The sequence below is a fragment of the Athene cunicularia genome, assembly GCF_003259725.1.
Source record: "Athene cunicularia isolate RWA chromosome 9 unlocalized genomic scaffold, athCun1 chr9_part1, whole genome shotgun sequence".
Taxonomy (NCBI): Eukaryota; Metazoa; Chordata; class Aves; order Strigiformes; family Strigidae; genus Athene; species Athene cunicularia.
Window position 1 is genome coordinate 26,819,740 of NW_020799110.1, and position 20,311 is coordinate 26,840,050.

A 20,311-nucleotide genomic window follows, 5' to 3' on the forward strand; every position below is an offset into this window, starting at 1 on the left:
AGGCGTGAGGGGCGCTGCGGGGCGAGTCCCCTCGCGCCCCGCTGAAGGGCCGTGGTGGTGGCGTTTGGTCTGCTGCGGTCCCCATCGTCTCTCTGCTGCTGCTATCGGCCGCCATCGGCCTTGACAGGCCTGAAGTTCTGCGTATGCCTGTCCTCGTAGTTTGGTATTTTCAGTGATCCCTGCTTGCTTGTCTTGCCGAACCTGGGTGTGAGCAGGCACGGCAAGATCGGTGAAAGCTGCTTCGTTTCTCACGGCGTTGCTGGTGCGCTGGTTTGCTTCCGGGTGCGATCCCACTACTTGAACTGAAGAAACCCACTGAATGCATCCTCAGGCTGCTTGAAGCACCATCTGGCGTTCTCCCAGCATTCTCTTGTAGAGAGAGCCATGGCCACGATTTCCCCATCAGACCTGATTCATAGCAGACAATGGAAGGGGTAAACGAGGTTGTGGGGAAGCTAGTCTCAGTAGGTGCACCCAGCTGAGAACAGTGTCTTAAAGCCTCGTTTATGAATGGAACCCCCCTGCTCTGTGGGTTGGCATTGAAACGGATCTTGATTATGTTGTATCTTTGCTTTTAGTAACAAGTAACTTTGCTGTTACAAATTGCATACTGTGAGGAATGTGAGAGTTACACAAGCAAGGCCTAAGAATCCGAAAAGGTTGAAAAATAATTATTAATTTAAGGTTAAATCTGCAGGAGTTTTGGCTGGGTTGGAACAGGAGGGACCACTAGGTGCCTAGCAGGTCGCTGTGGTTTTGGTGAACGCTGATTTGCGTTATCAGGGTGTCTGTTGGTATTGTCCTTTTTCCCCCACCTCTGCAGACTGCCACTGTGTGCAGCTTTCCTGCTTGTGGATCCCCAGCAGACCCAGCAGAGAGTCCAGCCTGTATTATCTACATATAAGCACTTTTTGCAGTTCTGTACTCCAGGTACTTCCCCCCATCTCTGTGGTATCTCCATATTGCTGATTAAGCAGAGATTTGAATTTTCCCATAGACAGGATCTAGCTGCCTGTCTCCTCTGAATACACCTAAAGAATTGCAAGATTTCCAAAGTGGTGTGCCAGGACTCTTTGCTCTCCCTCACTCAAAAGAAAAGGATTGTTGAGATGTTGGGTTTTTTTAAAACAGGCTCAGAATTGGGGGAGATTGTTTGGTCTAATAACTAAATTCCTTTCAAAGGAAGGAGTATGGTTTGCTTGCTTGACACAGCAACTTTCTCTTCAGCTAAAGTCAAGCACAGTACTGAATTCAGTAATGAAACATGCACAGACTGGGAAGAAGCCTAAAAAGATGTCTTATTCTCAAGACAAAGAATGGCTTGTTACAGGATCTTTGCAGTGGCAAAAAGAAAAATCCCTTGTGTTGCAAAAATTACTAGCATTCATGCCATCAGAAATGTTAGGAGGCTTCTCTGTGCACTGATTTTGGCATTTAAAGGAAAATTTAGGTTGCAAGGGGCCTCTGAAGTTTCTCCAGTCAAATCCCCACTTAAAGCAGGGCTAATTTTGAAGTCACTCAGGATGCTGTATTTTGTAATCCTTAATGATACTAAAAGCTCATGAAATCTTGATGAGCATGTTACCAGGTTATTGTGAATTGTAAATTTTCTTTATAGGAGGTAAATCACAAAGATATTTGTAATCATATGACTGATTTTCTGGGGGAATAGTTAATAAAAAATAATCAGCTCAACTTGTTTGGAATATGCAAGTTGTGACAAAACTCTGAAAGATTTTCAGGCTCAGTATGGAATGTTATGGGGAGTGGGAGACAAGGGAAGAATAAGCAATGGTCAAAGCCATTTTAGACTAGGGTGTACATGCTAGTGCACTCCAGCTGATGAGAGTGCCCACCAAGTGTTTCCCCTTTTGCTCACATGTCATCTTAGGAAAAGTACGCAAGTAAATCTTGTTTGTACCCTGAATTTTATTGACAACTTGAAAACACAGACTTTCCAGGGTTTTTTGACACAGCTGCAGTGGGGCCTGTTTACACGGCTAAAATAAATGTTTAAGCATCGCTATCCTCTTAATGGCATTTTTTTTTTTTCCTCTGGTTGTGGGTGGGAGGGAAATGAGGCATCTAGAAAACCATGTTTTAACTGGTATTGACACAAAGTGAAGACCATGAGCTGGCACTTACAACAGGGTTAAGACTAAGCCTGTTTAAATTCAGGTTAGATGAGTACTGACAGCCCATAAAATAACTCACTGTTATCTTGGAGATCTCTTGTGGTCACCTCAAAAACATACAAAAAGACATTTTTCTTTTTTTCTTTGGCCTTTGCTTTCTGTAAAGAGAAGTGCTCATTCCCTTCTAAGGGTTTTAGCAGAGTTGAGAGCTTGAAGATCTGACAGTTCCAGAGATGATGCTCTTTAGCGAAGGCATGTTGCCACTAAAGCAAGTAACCAAGCTTAGAAACACTAGATTAATTCACCAGCTTCTATATTTTTACTAACATTGTGCATTGTGATGGCTTTTTCATTGTTTTCAGGGTTGTTTGTATTATTTTGGCATGCATTGTGGGGGCAGGAGGGGTGTGTTAGAATAGACTGAAACAGGGAAAATATTACTTGTAAAAAATCACAGTTCTACAGAAAAGCACAGTTTAGCATGCAGATCTTAAAGTTTAGTGCTGTGTGCCCAGCTTCAGAAAAGTTTTCTGTAAATCCTGTTCCCTGTACCCACCCACCCATAAAGACAATAACCGTGTGTTCAGTTTAAAAAAAAAAAAAAAAAAAAGTTTAATGATTAAGATACCTTTAAAACAGTCGTGCCGTGGATTGGATAGCTGTTATTTCGTAACCGCTGCAGAATGACTGGCAGGTATTGCTCAGAGACGCTGAGAGTCAGGTCCTGGCCACAAGGCAAAAGCTCCAGAGCTGTACTCCTGCTTAGTCCCGCCCACTCGCCACCCGTGGCAGTGCAGTTTGCCGTCCCTCCTGCCTGCGCTCACATTCAGGGGGAGCTGGTGGTGGCTGATGCTGGTGCAGGTTGCATGGGTTCTGGTGAGTGTGTGCACCTATGTCTTAAAAAGGCTTACAGGTTGCTCTGTTGTATCTTCTCCTCGTGGGCTATGGCTTACAGGATGCTTTGTTGTATCTTATTATGGATTGTCATTTGATGCTTAAAACCTCATGGAGTTTGATCACAAGGCAGTAGCATTTGTATTTTAAGGTAGGGTGGAGGGTTATGAAGTTATTTTGGTCTTCAGATTTACTTAATAAACAGCAGCTAAACAGAAATGAAGGTCCTAGTTGCAAATATTCAGCTGTTTTCCATCTAGCCTCTTCACTTGGCGTTCAGTAACATAGATGTGACAGGGCTCAGCCTGCCTTGTTAGTGTATGTTTTAATAATCTTGGCTGCTGTTTCCCATATGTGTTTTTCAAAGTGGCTCACTATGGTGTTTGCTTAGCAGGGAAGGAATTTGAGTATCACCATTTATTCCATGTCCCTATTCATTTAAATAGCAGAAAATTCACATATTTGAATAGGATTTTTTTTTGTCACTGAGACCAAGGAGTCTGACCAAACTAAAGAGGTGTGTAGACTAAGCTTAATGATCTATCAGCTGCAACTGGGTAGAAGCTGGCTTTTAGCAGTGCTAATAATGCTAACAATAATAATGCTAATAAAAATTAAAAGCTATGTGAGAACTACTTGTTAATCAGCTGCCAAAAATTTGGAAACATTTTTGTACCCAAATGACACATGCAAGGGATTAAATACTCGGTTCTTACCTCCCCTCTCCTCTTGTAACTAAGAATTAAGAGAGAGACAGTTCTTGACCAGACAAGATTCCAGTCTGAAGATTAGTTGCATAATCAAATTCTGGGAGGGAGCAGGGCTGTAGCCTTTTGGATATACCACAGAAAATTTAATTCTTGACACAAGGATTTTGCTTCATTACAGAAATGCATTCTGAGTTACATTTTGGTAATTCTGAAGGCTGGGGTCAGAGTGGTCTCTGATATGAGTCAGAGGCAGAGATCAAAAAATTGTCATTAGAATATGACTTTATGTTTGAAAAAAATATGTAGAGAAGGCAGATATGGTCAAGGAAGGTTTCCTTTGGTTAGAAATAAGTGGTGAAATGGGGTAAAATCTGTTCTCTTATCTGCATTATGTTTATGTAAACTGGCCTTGTTTCCTGCTTGGGATCATGGATTACTCACGTTTCTAGATACTGAGATACTGTCTTCCTTGGAACCAAGTATGCTGTTAAAGGAACAAAGAGAACTTTTTTTCCCAAATGTTTTCCAGCTATTTCTGCAGGTAGGCAGTTGGCTGTATTTGTTTTTCAGGAGTATTCTGGAACTAGTTTTAATGTTGGAAAGGGATTTTCTGCCAGAAGATTCTGGGCACAAAAGCAGGGAGCTGCTCCTAGTTCTTACTTTCTGAATTCTGGCAACAGCTAGCTGTGGGGATAAAGATTATGTGTGTGACCGGTTTATTGCCAGTCACAGTTCAAAACAGTAATATTTTCCTATATTTATGAGGGGAAAAAAGTCTCCCATATAGAAGTATATACAGATGGCAATATTTACTAAAACAATCTTACTGGGGAATAAGGTTTTGTTGATGACTCTGGAAAATAAATGATTCTCTGTATTGTGTAATACTAAAGTTGGGTGACTGCAAATCTACAGCCCTTTGTAACACATAACTATTATGATGTACAGTGACATTTTATACTGCCAAAACTCCAATTATTCTTGTGCTAATTACTGCTCAGAGCTGGATCTTGAATTTTGTTGATAAGGCAGGGCTAAGTGTGCTTTCCTGCATGCCCATAACTGATACTGCCTCCTGGAAGGTGGCTGTCAGCCCTTTCCAGGCTTGTGAAACATGTGCAGAGTCAAGACTGGGCTGTGGGGAGTTTCTGGATGGATGTTGGTTAAATAAAATTGCTACAGAACTGGAGTCACTGGTGACAAGCAGTGTTTGTACTTGTAAGACTTGAGCATGCATATATAATGGATTTCATTGCGATGTTATGAGTTCTAACTGATGGGTGTGAGTTTAAGCTGTTTGTTCCTGATGTCATTTCTGCTTTAGCCAGAGTGGAAATTGGTTAGCATATAGAAGGTGCTGTACAGGACATGTTTGTAATGTCGGATCACTGTGTCTAATAAGATGGTTGCACGTCTGCATATTTCTGTCTGCAGGCATGACTGATTACTCTAATTTTGTTTTGGTGCCTGCTTTGGTTCTAGTGTAGAACTGTAAGGAACAGGAAAGGTGTTACCAGTTGTGGTGAATTAGATATAGGGGTTTTTAAAGTCTTTTGTGGTATATTTGTAAAGTTTACTGTTTCAGCTATATTAGTGGAAAAAAAAATACATTTAATGTATAAACGCTTCTGTTTTGAAAGAAACCACTGGTTTACTGTAATAATTTAAATTACTGGCTAACATAAAGATCATCTTGTTAGGAGGCTCTTTACTACACACATATATTTCAGTCATCTTTCTCCCCACTGAATCTGAGCACTTTAATCATGAATGTTTTTGTTAGCTGGGTATCAGGAAAAGGTAAGAGTATCTTGGAGTATTGATGTGGGTCAGGTGCAGAACTGGAATGTAATCTAGGTCATCTAAACCCCAGTTCAGTACATTAACAAATCGGCAGATCATCTCCAGTCAAACAAAAGACATCCATGTGAGCTTTTAGTTGTTTTTAATCCAGTTCCTTCTTGTCTGGCATCATTGATGTCCAGTGTTAGAGCTGCTTTCTTCTTTCTCTTTCTAGAAATGTCCTTCCTCCCTGACTTTGGGATCTTTACCATGGGCATGTGGTCTGTTGGTCTTGGAGCCATTGGTGCAGCTGTGACAGGGATTATCCTTGCCAACACTGACTTATTTTTGTCCAAGCCTGAAAAGGCTATGTTGGAGTTTTTAGAGGAGATAGAGCTAAAAACTTCGGGATCAGGTAAGACTCTGGATGTTTCAGCCCACATTCTTCTGTAATTGTTTTTTTTATAAGAACCTTTGTAAGACCAGGGTTGGAAGAGTCTTTCTTAGTCTTTCTTAGTTATAACACATAATTGGGTCTCCTTGATAGCCAACGATTCTGATGAAGGAAAAATCAATCAAAACTGATACTTCTGGATGAAACATGACGCACTTCCAAAAATCAATAAAGCAGTAATACCCTGCTATGCCCATAGAATTTTTTTCTGATAGAACTGTATTTGAATGGGGGATTCTCTGCAGTGGTTTGTGTTGCTCCTTAGAGCATTAATCATTATAAACAAGAATGACTGATATTATTGTTGTTGCTGTTTCTCTTGTATAAACAGAACAAAGAACATTCAAAGCAGGTGAACTATGGAAGAAGAATGGTGCAGTGATCATGGCTGTGCGAAGACCTGGATGATTTTTGTGCAGAGAGGTATTTCCTGGGCTTGGAGATAAATTAGGAACAGTTTGTGATCATGGCTGTGCGAAGACCTGGATGATTTTTGTGCAGAGAGGTATTTCCTGGGCTTGGAGATAAATTAGGAACAGTTGAGGTCTATTTGCATAGATTCGCTTTAAATAAAGGGAGGGGGTGAATAGGACAGTCATCAGATACATCTGAAGTATCTGAAAGGTCTTGTTTCCTAGCCCAAACTGGTTGCCAGCTAACAATATAGTTTTCTTTGCAACTGGTTTGTATAGTCTAGGTCCTGAGCATCTTCCTTCTGAAGGTGATGGTTACATGATTTTTACATCTGCCAGGGACCTAGCCCATGGTAATTAGGAAGGGAGATTACACAGAATCCAGTTGGTAATGAGTCTCACAACCTAGCTGTATTCGATATGTCCAAAATAAAACTCTGTGAGCTAGGTAATCTCTGGTCAAAAACTGGACTTGCAGAAAGCTGTCAGAGCAAGCTCATCAGCAAAAAAGGGATGTGCATAAAGGGGAGTCCATCGCTGTTCTGTATGGTGAACGTGAGGCATGAAGGTAAGGAGTCTGAAGACAAGGAGTTACTGTTCCATAACAAGGTGGGTTGGGAAACAAAATTTGATTGATTTGGTGGCATTAGGCTCATTGGATGGAGGTGGGAGTAAACACTTAAAATATGATTTGAATGTACCATGTGCCTGGGAACATCCATAACTTGCACCTTGGCCATTATTTTTCTCCTAGCTATGGGGAAAAATAGCTATTATGTTGTTACTCACTATATAACATGGAGTAATTAATATTGCAACCACTTAATGAAGAGATTGCTCCCATCAGTTGTAACTGCTTAAGAATGTGTAGAATTCATGGAAGGTTAGGAATTAAAGTACTTCGTTCTCTGAACAGGTGTAGTGTAGGCAGGATGAGAACGTGCTACATGCCTGACTGTGCCTTTCACATACAGTCAGACAGGAATTTATTAATGATTTTTATTTTTTTTAGTGCTAACTTCTTAAGTTGAAATAAAGAGCCCAATTCAAAGAACTGTGGTTTGTTGTGGTTTTGTTTTTTTTTTTTTTTTTTCTTTCAGGAAGAAATTGAGGAGAAAGAAATTAATTTTCTAATTCTTATTTTTGGTTTAAAACTTCAGATTTTTAACAGAGGCAGTCACACTGCTGATCAGCTAATTAGGGCAAAGAATAGTTTTCTATTTTAACTATGAAAGTGTTTGAAAAAGCTTTAAAATTGTCTAAACTGAAGTTATTTTTGATAATTGTATACTCAAAGCATTTTTTTGAGTTAACTCTTGCCTTTCTCCCAAGAATAGTTTACTTGCCCATTTTATTTGTCAATTAACATTTCTCCATAGTATGAAAGCTGTTTCTTTCCCCACTGACTCTTAGCTGGTGGAATGGTTCAATACAGGTGATTTGTTTTGGTTTTTTTTTTTTTTTTTTTTTCAAGAGACAAAATACACCTGGTTTTCACTATCGTAGACCTTGGAAAGAATGTTGAACTTTGTCGTTGTTGACAGCACCAGGAAGGAATATATACTTCCCTGGTCATAGTGCTGGCATTGAAAAGTGGCCGTTCTACCCCACAGATAACTAACCTGATATCAGTGGTGGGGACATGATTCCATTATCCACTGCAAAGTGTGTCACAGATCCTACTGGAATGATGCCTTTGGATTCTTGAGAAGTGAGGCCTGTAGACTTAAGAAATACAGAATCTTTTATCTTTATGATCTGCATCCTAAGTAATCAGATTCCTTTTTTGTTAGTTAAGATAGACTATGCTTAACAGGACTGTACCTCTAATAGTCTGGATCCAGCCATGTAGTCATATAGTGCTCCAGTCATTGTGAAAGTGCCATGGGCCTGCTCAGTATTGTAGGTTTTGACTCAAATAGTCTAAAGTAGCAGAAGAGCTATAGTTGAACTATTAAAGGGACAAACTGAAATGGGAATTATTCTTTTGGGTTGTCCCTGCCTTGGTGAAGAGAGGAAGTATTCTGCTAGGGTGTGCCTGTCTGCTTTTTACAAAAACAAGAAAACAGTTTCACAGACTAGATAATATGGTCACGGCCCCATGGTTAGGCTATACAGCTGTTATGTGATATAGTTTTCCCACAAAAATAGACTTTATTTGCTTTCCCATATATCATTTTTAAATAGCAGTAAAGAAAACCAAATCAGATAGAGTCCCAAGATGCTGCTTGAGGCATAATTTCTTGAAAATTTTAAAGCTTAACTGTGCTCTTACATTATTCCTGCTCTCTCCCCTCCCAAACGCCAAGCAAGGAGACACAAAATAAACCCCACCAAACTGCTGAAGTGCCTTTCTCCAAAAGGCTAATCAAAGTCTGATGGTATCACTATCTCTCCAGAGATAGTGATTTCTGGCTTTACAGAGCACCCCACTGCACTGGCCTGGAACGTCAGTTCTGAGACATGTTAGGTACACAAATCTTTTTTTGTTTTATTTGTTGGCTATGAGAGCTTTGAACTCTGTTAAAAATACCAGGTAAAATTGTTATCAACCCCCCTTTTAGGAAGATCATAGGGCATTTTGTAGAGGGAAAACAGAAAATAATTACCAGATCTTTAAGAACAGAAAAAAGGGGAAAGATCTATCAAATGAAAGCTATGATCCTTTAACTCTCACCACTCACTACTCAGTGTTTGCTTATGGTGCTGATTCATCCTTTTTCATTTCCTCTGAAAGAGAGTAGCTGGAAAGCTGCTCTTATCCTTTCACCTACTGATGTTTTTTCTCTAATGTCTCTTCTCCTGTCTGTTCATCCTGTCTATCTGCTACCTGATAGTAAATTCTAGCTGACCTGCAAGGCTCTGTGTTCAGGCATTTCAGTTAGGCGGCTTAGGGTGTTCATGTAAACTGTGCCCATTTCTTAAAGCATGGAGGTCTTTGTGGTAGCTTTGTCCTGCAGAAATGACCTTTCTCCATTGGAGATGAGAAGAAACATATTTTCAATGTGCACTCTGATCTGTTGGAAACCTCAGAGATGTTTGTACAAGCTGTGGGAGCTGGGATTCCTTCAGCAGAACAAAAATCTCAGCAGATGAGTCGTGACACCTTGCACTCTTACACACCAGAAAAAGCAATATTACTTCTGGGATACTTGAAGGTGTATGAAGAAATTCTCCGATTAGTTTCACTGGGGGATCTAGGAAGGAGAGTTCATCTTCACTCCATTACTTACTCTGGACTTACATAGCCTGCTCCTGCACTTTGCAGAAGGGCTGATGATGATGTATTTCTACTTGGAAAAAAGGATTGGAAATTCTGGCCCGGGAAAGTTAAGTGATGTGCAGGCAGTATCTTTTCATTGTTCTGTAAACGCTTTAAAAGATAGTTGAAGCCCTAGGACAGGCAAGGTCTGTCTACAGCTTTGAGTTAAAAATATGTTTTCTCCAGGATTTTAATATTTTATCCGATAAATGCTAAAAAAATTACTTCCTCCATGCTTAATGAAGAGCATTTTAGTAAATCTAATAAAGACATGCGTAGGAGTAGAACTAGCTTAAATGTCTGATTTACATGTCTGTTTCTGTTTTTCGCCTCAAGCTCGAATTTATGTATGTTTCTGACAATCTTGAAGTTCAAGGTGAAGCCTTCCAACCTCTACTGGCTGAAATGTTTGGGTTTTTTTTTCCTTTCTTAGGAGGCTTCTGAGCTCTCCTCTCTGAAACCCCAGCTATCCAAGCTGGGTGTCCCTCTCTATGCTGTTGTAAAAGAGAAGATAGGGACTGAAGTGGAGGATTTTCAACATTATTTTAAAGGAGAAATCTTTCTGGATGAAAAGGTATACTGAAGTCTGTGTTCTTGTTTTGTTTAAAAACAAACTTATGGATGTTGTCTTTGAAGAGCTTGTATAAATAATATAGATAGAATGTGGCCTGAATGAAAAAGGATTTAGTAGCACTGTATTTCTAAGAAGTTAGTCAGCTTTGCTTTTCTATATATGTATACTGCTCAGCTTACAAGTTGCTCTGTAGCTATGCACTGATAACATGTTCTTGCAGGATTATTCCTTCTGTCCCTCTTAACAGGTAAACAATATGGCCTATTAATATTTGTTCCTTTCTTCCACTGGCTGTGTGACTTGCTAATGTTTATGATGTATGAATCAAGGTCTGAAGGTGACAGACATAATTCATGACGTACAGGTCGAATTGCAGCCATGTGGCTTGTCCCAGTACGCTGGCACATGCTATATTGCCAGTCTCATGTCCTATAAAACCATGGCCCTGCTTACTCCTTAACACAGAAGACACATTTAGAAATCATTTGGCTTCTGAAGGAAAAAGAAAATGTAATACTCAAAATCAAGCAGAAAATTTTCGTCCCCGCTCTGCTTGTGTTTAAAGTCAAACCAAAACAGAAAAAACTCAGATGGCTGATAAAGTTTTAGAATTTGACACCACTGTTATCTCCCTACCAGTATTTTTTTTGTCATACTAAATAACTTTTTTTCTTATTTTTGATGACAAAGCACCCTTGTTGTCAGCAATGGGGATGTAGATGTACATGGGGCTTAAACACCTGTGGATCAGCTTAAAATCCACATAAGTGGTGGCAGTACCACTAGTTGGCTATGTGGAGGTAAGTGCATTAAAGAGATTAGTTCAGGTACAATTTCTTTCTAGTGCTGCCTGGTTAGCTTTTATGTGTTTTCACCTTTCTTGGATACAGGGTTGGCTGGTTTCCTGAATTTCATTTGGGAGGAAAAGTCCTTTTCAATTTGTTTGCTGAGATATTTTCTGTTTCCCTACAGAAAGGCTTCTATGGTCCACGCAGACGAAAAATGATGATGTCAGGCTTCTTCCGCTTTGGAGTCTGGCAAAATTTCTTCCGTGCTTGGAAAAGTGGATATAGTGGTAACCTGGAAGGGGAAGGATTCACCCTGGGAGGAGTATATGTGATTGGGGCAGGAAGACAGGTACTACAGGCCATTTAGGAATCTTTTTTGTCTCCTGTGAGACTAAAAGTTTATTTCCTGGAATTGTTCAGTTGCTAGTCAGTTGATATCCCATGGGTAGACTAGTGTATGAATTTCTCTCTTGTTTCTTTAACTAGGGCATTCTACTGGAGCATCGTGAGAAGGAATTTGGAGACAAAGTCAGCCTTCCATCTGTCCTTGAAGCTGCTGAGAAGATAAAACCACAAGCTTCTTAAGTGGAAAAATAGTTGCACATGTTTCTGATGACAGCTTGAAATATAGAATGCATCTGATTTTTGAACATGCAGTTTAATTGCTTCTTAACTATTTAGTGATCAATGCAGAAGAAAGATTCTCTACTCAGATGTAGAAAATTATGAAAATCCTCTTGGAACTTTTTTTGTTGCTTTGCAGCCTTTCAGGTGGTCAGGATTTCAACTGCTCTTTTGTGTCTGATTGTATTAATGAAAGGCTGGGTCTAAAATCTGACCTAACCTAGATGTTTTCAGTCAGAGACAGTCAGTTGAAAACCTGTCTACCTAGGGGAGCAAAGCTCTGCTAAGGCTGGAGTAATGGAATATCAGCTGAGGTGGAAGGATAATAAAACTTTATATGAATTAAATCCCTTCACTTTTTGCTTTTTCATTAACATATAAACACATCTGTGTTTCTAGAAGACTAAATCCTGTCAGTCTAGATTATTCTAATATTCTGCTTTCAAAACATGCCACTATGTCTACCCATTAAGTTTCTTGTTAGTTAAGTACTGGCTGTTTGTGTGATTCCCTACAGGGAAGATTGAAGACATCTAATGTTCACCATGGAAGATAATTGTGGCATGAGGCAAGTTCCTGCTATTGTTAAAGGTTCTAAAAAATACAGGGAACAATACCAGAGAGCAGATTAAGCATAATTTCCATCCTGGCTCAAGTTCTGCGGTAGAATGCTGGGCTGTTACTCCTAAAAATAGATGTAGTGTTGCACAATATGATCCATGAGATCCAGTGCCGTACATAGCCAAATATATGTACTTAGCCACAAGTATGAACAGGACAGCATGAATTTTCCAAATGTGCTGATGTTTCAAAATCTGAACAAAATCTTAACACTGCACTTAAAGAGGATTATCAAGTTTTGCGTATCCTTCATTGGCTAGTGTATATAAAAGGCTAGGTAACTTTGGAAAACTATGCACTAGAATATACTAAGCTAGCAGAGGAATTAAAGGGAAGGATTCTTTTGTCCTGGCAGCAGGTCAATCTGAGGTGTCATTCTGCTTTCTTCTGACCTTAAAATTAATGAAACCTTCATGTGTCGTTGGTATTGAGGGCAGGGATACTTGCACCTCTGAAACTTTGGTAATATGCCTACTTTTGCTCTATGTGCCAGTGCCTGCCTATCTGTACTGTTGACCCATGTGGAAAAAAAATGGTCATAGCTGATGCTGACTGTATGAAACCTAAATGCCAAAACTCAGACTTCACAAGCACTTCAGGCCTGACGTTGATCTGTGTTAAATCAGCTTTAGAATTGCATCATTATGAATGAAATCATGACCTTTTTTTTAAATATTTATGTCCAGGCAGAACTAATTTTAACTAAAAGTATGTGTTCTTCAGAGCCTGTTGTTCGCAGTTCCCTGAAACAACACTAGCAGTGAGTATTTTGAGTCATAGGTTCACCAAGGTGTTTAATTTGAAAACTAAATGAAAATTTGACCCATGTATTCTACTGTCAACTGAAATTTGTATTTGAATATTTGGGGGGATGGAGGAAGGAACAGGAGTTTGGAGAGTAGAGCAGAAAAGTCTACAGCAAATTGATTACATGAATCGGACTTTCTCTATAAAGGCTCTCGTAGGAGTCATGGAAAGGTGCAGAGAGCCATATACTGTATCCATATTCTGAGCTGCCCAAGTAAGTATGCCCATAAGATGGTGTCAGAAAGCTGTTGGATGCTCAAAGACCTAAAATGCCTGGAGGTGGGCTCCCTTGAATGGCATCCAGAGCAGCCAGACAGCTGCCAAGAGTTTGCTCCATGAAATGAGCTATGCTTTAGAGCTTTTGGTTCTGGATTTTACCACTGAAAAAATGTACCCTATCGTGAATGCTGGCCTGACACAAGGCACCTAAAATTCTTCCTCTACAATCCTGGAAACTTCAAACCATTGTGTAAGTAGCCACTTGTCTGCATTAGGCATATTGTTATTTTGGAGTGCAAGTGGTAGGAGACACAAAAGATGATAAAAGGAATGGGTGTGAACTAGTGTTTCTTACAGTTGCAAGATGCTATTAATAGCAAAGATCTTGCAATAGGAGGAGAAGTCTCAATCACAGCCCCTATAGAATTGTGAGTTTTCTTTCCAGTAGGAACTGGAAGGCTTTGTCATTTGCAGAGAATGGATCTTACACAGAGACAGGCAAAGAAGGTACTGATCTTAGACCTGGATTTCAGGCCTTGTTCCAAGGGCTGCTAATGCATTTCACATAAACATGAAACGTGAGAGGCATAAACAGTCCTTGGAGAATGGGATGGAAGCTAGATAAATTGCAATAAGTTTAAAATAAGTGCCTTTAGAACCTGCTAAATCTGGAGAGTATCTACTTACAGTTTTGTGTACGTGCAGTTGAATTCCACCCACTCTGACAGAGCTGGCTGGTTCTTTCAGTCAGACTGCAAGTCCTAGATGCCCAGGATGCTGCGAGGTTGCAGCCCTGCTGTTAGCCCACCTAAGGGGACTGTGTGTTGTGATCTTGGAAACAGAAGCAGGAAGCCATCATATCCAGCATTTACAATGTTTAGTTGAAATATAATGGCTGTTAAACATACAAATCACTAATGCTACAATGTGATTAAATGTTCTTTTAGTGTAGAAACACTTTTAGACAGACCATTAGCCTTTCTGAGGGTGTTTATTAAAATATGGATACTGAAAGTTTTCTGCTCTGCAAGGGCATATGTATGGTAACCATGTCAGACCTAGGTCTGGGAGAGTGTGTTTTCCTACCCATGAACAGCTAGCGGGACAGTGTGCTTCTTGACTCAAATGTTACATAAGGTTACCCACATTTCAAAGATTTCTAACCCTGTCTTTCAGAGATCAAGTCATAGTTTGGAGTCATAAAAGCTCCAAATGGTATTTGAAAATGTTCTGAAAAATTATTGATAAATCTGGTATTTTTTTAGGCCAACCTTGGGATTGTTCAGTGTTGATTCATCCTTTCTGATCTCCATGTTGACAAAATACAAATGGAGAGGATAAAATATGTGGTGCCTAAGAGCTAGAAACAGTTAATAGGAATTGGAAATGGGCAGTCTTGAAGAAATAAAAATGGCAATAAAAGAGCAAAGGCAGAACAAATGAACTCTAAGGTTAATTTCCCATGCTGGAGACTAAAAGGTTAGACTATCTGGTTTCAAAAAATACTTTATTTTTTAAATGAATATTAATCGAAAAGATGGTTTTCATAGTTGTAGATTTTGTACCAACAGCTACCTCTGCTGGCCCAGTTCTCTATATGCATTTAATGTTTTGATTATTTTTTTTTTTCTTTTAACACAACATGAACACAGAGTCTAAGTCACTTCCCAGTCCATCAAATATCACATCACAGTTCAACACTCAGCTGGTTACTGAAAACTCTAATAATTGAAAGTTTGTTTAATTTGGGCTTGAGAAACAAAATTCCCCTGCAGTAATTTCTCTTCAATGAACTTTCCCTTGTTTTCAAGCCTGCTCATCTTTTTTTTCAGTATAAAACCAGAGTTAATAAAAAGAATTTTAAGAAGGAAAATGCTGTGAAGTCATCGGGGTAGGTGTAATATAGGAAGGTGCTTTTTACTTTAACTTTTAAAAATACTGATTACATTTCCTATCTGCAGTGTCCCTTTAAAGCCATTAAAAATATGGTCTGCCTCCTCAGAGGGTGTTTTCTCTGTATTTCTTGTTCTGCATCTTTGTTTCCCCGTGTGGGTTATCCCTTCCCACGGCTGTCAAACTGCCTGCAGTGGTGCCATTTGCATCCACAAAGAGAAGGGAATGCTAGGGGATCCCTGTCATTTTTTGGATATGTTTCCAGTGATGTACTGTGGTAGAAAGAAAAGAATGAGCAAATTTCTTCTCTCTGAACTGCTGGATGTCACTGCTACCCCAGCCAAAATGAAGGTCAGCAGTATACTTGGTGTTTTCTCTGCAGTATAAGATTTGCATAAGAAAAGTGCCAGGAACAGGTCACTGTAGATTCGGATTGGGCTACAAGAAAGCTGTTAAGAGAAGACATCTACTCCAGCAATCTTTTTACTTGTGTGGACATTTTTCTTTCTAAAATAAGGAACCGAAAAGAGATACTGTATTGAATGATACAGTCTGTGGTATATAGATATTTTTAAATTAGTGTAGAGGGAATACATTATTAACAGACTCACTGTAATCCTTACTAATGTCTTATGTTTTAGTAATATTAGATACTGCCAGTGTGTGCGTGGCTTCCTTTATCCCACAGACTTCTGTCAGAATTTGATTTAGTGAAGCCGGTAGACAGGTGCAATAGCCAGCAGAGCTAGGGAGCTGCAGAAAATGCTGTGGAGACACAGTGACGTTAAATCACAGATTCAGTTCAATCCAGTATTGAATTTATTCGATAATTGAGTAGTTCCATTCTAATTTATTCTTCCTCTGATTGATCTCGAGAATGTTATAAAGGTTTTCCCTGAAATATTTCTACTTTCTCTTTTAGGTCCAGCTACTGATTTCTTTGTATTTGAAGTAAAGTCTCTTTTAGTAGTTTTTGTGGTCTTTTTTTCCCACACCCCCATCTTTTTCTTAACCTCATAATTATCAAAACCACATGATAATTCAACTGATTTCCAGAAGCCTCCATGCGTAAGTTTCTTCCACTGAAAAGTTGTGTTTGGTGACAATGATAATGCTGAGCAGATGCAATGGGATTGGTGAATAGCTCTGGTTATGCCATTTTCCACCAGCTACTCATAATGGCTTATTCATTAATTTTAGGAAATGTTTTGTACAGGTCAGAGGAAACAGCATTGACAAACCATACATGAACATCAGCCTGCACAAGTTCACTAAAAAATCAGATTTTCCATTTTCATTTCTGCAGTATTACACCTTTTTACTGCTGAAGTGACTCTCTTTTAAAAGTCTTCCAGTTCGCCCTAGCACTTAGTTAATGTTTCTGTGATGGATGAGATTTTTACCCTAATTTTCTTGGCAACACAGTGAAGCACAGAGAACAGAGATAATGTCAAAGACAAATAAAATGGGACATAAAGAGGTTGTTCAAACTATCTCCATGCTAACAGTGAACACAGTCGATTCAACTACTCTGTGAACTGCTAATACTAGCCATTTTACAAGAATATTTTAAATTGCAAGAAAACCTTATTTTAGTGATGAATGCCCTTCCTAGTTCTACATCCTAAAGCTGCTGAATTTCTCTGACATTTCCCATTTTCCCTGCTGAGTCTTAGCAGTTACTATTGTACCCTCATCTTCCCATCTCTTACAGAAGGAGCACACTGAACCTTTCTGCCTTGGCTCTGGACTTTGTGGAGATGTGACTCAGTTCTCTGTAAGATGACTTAAGTACTTCTGAGATGGACAAAGGATCTCTTCTAGTTCTTTTTGTTACCTGATAAACCAATTACCTTTCCTAGCTCCCCTTCCTCACTTAGATTCTCCCTAAAATTTAGGTAGCTTCTTCAAGTATCTTCTTTCAGCTTTACCAGTCAGTTCAATTTTACTTTGTTTCTCAAGAAGCCTCAAGCAATCTCAGGAGGCCTGCAACACACCACTTTTTTTTTTTTTTCTTTTTTTTGTCTACTATTTCTTTGAACAACTACAAGTAGGGGATGAGAAGGAATCTTGATAACGCAACCAGTGGATGGGTGATGCACTGGTATCTCTATCTGCTTTCTCTGACTTCAGATGGGTGTGTGTAAGGGAACTGTGCATTTATGACTGTAGTGGTTTGAGCCCAGAGGTAAACTGAGCACCAACCAGCCACTTGCTCACCCCTTCCCCCTCAGGAATGGGAAGGAGAAAATACAACAAAAGGCTGGAGGAGTTGAGATAAGGACAGAGACATTCACCCATTCTGATCACAGGCAAAAGACAGACTCATTAGGGGAAGAAAAAAGAAAATCAATTTAATTCAAATGCTAACAACAACACTTAAAGTAGGACAGTGATGTATAACCACATCTTAAAAACACCTTCACCTCCCTTCTTCCCGTGCTCAGCTTTGCTCCCGATTTTCTCTACCTCCTCCACCTCAGTGGTGCAGGGGCTGGGGTCACCATCAGTCCCTCAGACATCACTACTGCTCCTTCCTCTTCAGAGGGAGGACTCCTCGTGCTCTTCCTCTGCTCCAGTGTGAGGTCCCTCTTACGGGAGTCAGTTCTCCACAAACTTTCTCCAGTGTGAGTCCTTCCCACAGGCTGCAGCTCTTGCCAAACCACTCCAGCATGGATCCCTCCCATGGGATGCAGCTCTTCCTGAGCTACTCCAGCGTTTGTCCCTTACGCATGTTGCAGTCCTCCCAGCACCAAACTACAACAGCAGGGGCTTCCCTCAGAGTCCTGGCCTTCTTCAGGCACAGCCACCTGCTCTGGCATGGGTCCTCCATGGGCTGCAGGTCAGCACCTGCTCCACCATGGACCTCCATGGGCTGCAGGGGGTCTCTGCTCTGGTACACTGCCCTGCCCTGCTTTCTGCCACTAACCTCGGTGTTTGCAAAGGTGACTCTCTCAGAATCATCCTCACAACTCCAGCTCTTCCTCCCAGGTTCCCCTTAAATGTGTTATTGCAGAGGAGCAGTCACTGTCACTAATTGGCGATGGCCAGGTGTGGGTATGACCTGGAGCTGGGGGAGCTTTGAGAAGCTTTTCACAGGGGCCATTGCTGTAGACCCCTCCCCTGCTACCAAAAATCCCACCACAGACACAAACCCAGCACAAAGCCTTATTGATTGGAGGGAGGTTTTGGTTGTCAGCCTGGAGAATCATCATGCAAGAGAAGTACTAAGCTCACCCTGTTGTTCAGTGGTTCCTTACAGCCTTTAGCTGGCTGCTTGGTGGGATGTCTTTGTGAGCAGCGCTGTGCCTGAGCTAGGGGGGATAAATAAGTCCCAGAAGTCTAAACCCTAGGGCAGGTGAAGGAAGTATAGAGAATACAAGGTGTCCTGTAATAATGCCTCTGGTGTTGAACTACCTTCCTTAGACTTGCCTTCCTGCACACAAATGCATTTTTGTAGCGAGGCACTGAAGAAAATAGTTTTTGCTCTTTATAAGAGGAGGAGAATTAAGGTGACAGAAGGGTTTTACCTGTGACGACAGATCATAAGGTATGGAAAAGAAGGGATGCAAGTTAGGAGCAAAGCTAGACAGGGAAGGGCATTTCCCCACCTGCCAGGCAGTGACTATTTCAGTGTGAGCTATCACTTGCTCACCACATGGGTTTAAAATCTACAACTCGGCAACTCCTCCCCCTTCCTCCTGTCTTCCCAGGGCCTCGAAAGAGAGATTTAAAAGCCCTACGACGCCTGAGGACTCAAAATACTCGTCAGATTAGTTTTAATTTTTTCCCTTCGCCTTCTGGCTCTCCAGGTAAAGGTCGATTGTGCCTTTGATATTACACTGAAAGTGCTGTTCCTGGTGTGCTGCTTCTCTCTCTGGAAGCCCCTGACACGCCGTTGAGGGAACAGGCCGGCCTCGCGGGCCTCACCTCAGCTCTCTCGGCCCGGCTCGGAGCGGAGCGCGGGGCTGGCGGGCTGAGCCTCTTCCGCAGGGCGGGGCACGCGGCCATTTCGACCAGAAGTCGTCTAAATAAAAAAGCTGAGGGCCGTACTGTACGAGACAGCGAATAGCTTATACAAATTTCTCCATCAATGAAATAATACCCTTCCTAAGACAGCCCTTTCCAGACTGATGGTTCTCAGCCGGTTACTGGTTTTTATGCAGAAGCTATTACATTGTATTTGTTGCCTTTCTGTTTTGGTCTTCAGATCAATATATCGTTTTTAAGATAGGAAACCTGCAACACACATACGTGTATATGACATGGTTAATATAATTTTTCTTCTTTTAAAAAGCATGCTTTGTAACAGAAAGCTCTCGTGCCAGTGCTTTACTAACTGAAATACCGCCAAAGTGTCTGTTAGAAAATTGTGTGGAGGCTGTCATACATGTGGTACTCTAACTCTTATCAGAGATTATAATCCATTTTTCAAATAGCATAGTTGTTTAACTTGAAAATAATAATTTCAAATTCATCTGATACCAGAACTACAAAAGTTTTTTTTTTTTCTAAAGTCTTTGTAGAGTTATTTATTAATATGCCTCCAACATTAAGCGCAATACCGTAATTGTGCAATACCCCATAGCACACAATTGCCATGGCAATAAAACATTATTACATCTCTCGCAGGAGAGGGGAGCCACCACAGCGTGATAAAAGGCCTGCAGTGCCAGGCAGCGGGAGCTGACACAGCTCCTTCCTCAGCTGCCCAGTCTCACATCTGCACAAGTGTACTCTTCAGCTACTCTAGAGCTGACAAGTGAAGACTTGAGGGAGAAAAGCCACGGTGTTAAACCTCACCGAGACGTTTCAGTCAGCCTCCCCTCAGCTGTGCCCTGGGGCTGTCACTGATGCTGCTGTCCCTGCTGTAAGGGCTCAGGTACCCAAGGACTGTCCTATAGCAAGAGAAAACCCCTGTGTGTTTTAAGACCCCAGGTTTTACCAGCAACGGTGTAAGGGCTTCCCAGATTCTGATTTTGGCTGGAGGAAGCTATGTGTAAGTCCCACCTCTGCCATCTTACACCTTTCTGCATCAGACCCTCAGCCCCTGCTGTGCTGAGCAGGGCTGCACCAACAGTGTTCCACACGTCTGAGCATAGCCCTTCGGCTGCTGCTCCCCAACTCTGGGACAC

General features: G+C 40.8%; 2 protein-coding genes across 2 annotated transcripts in view; both read left to right on the forward strand.

The window, feature by feature from the left end:
* Positions 1-2,900: 2,900 nt before the first annotated feature.
* Positions 2,901-11,983, forward strand: PRXL2A (peroxiredoxin like 2A). The gene is made up of 6 exons (XM_026854775.1): positions 2,901-3,011; positions 5,757-5,936; positions 6,307-6,398; positions 10,084-10,224; positions 11,197-11,361; positions 11,499-11,983. The coding sequence occupies exons 1-6, from the start codon at positions 3,002-3,004 to the stop codon at positions 11,595-11,597; spliced, it is 687 nt and encodes a 228-aa protein (XP_026710576.1). The 5' UTR covers positions 2,901-3,001; the 3' UTR covers positions 11,598-11,983.
* A 6,986-nt stretch (positions 11,984-18,969) lies between these two features.
* TSPAN14 (tetraspanin 14) overlaps positions 18,970-20,311 on the forward strand; it is a 65,209-nt gene continuing 63,867 nt past the window's right edge. The window contains exon 1 of the mRNA XM_026854670.1: positions 18,970-18,988. The gene's annotated coding sequence lies outside the window, so the exon portion shown is untranslated. The remainder of the gene's footprint in view (positions 18,989-20,311) is intronic.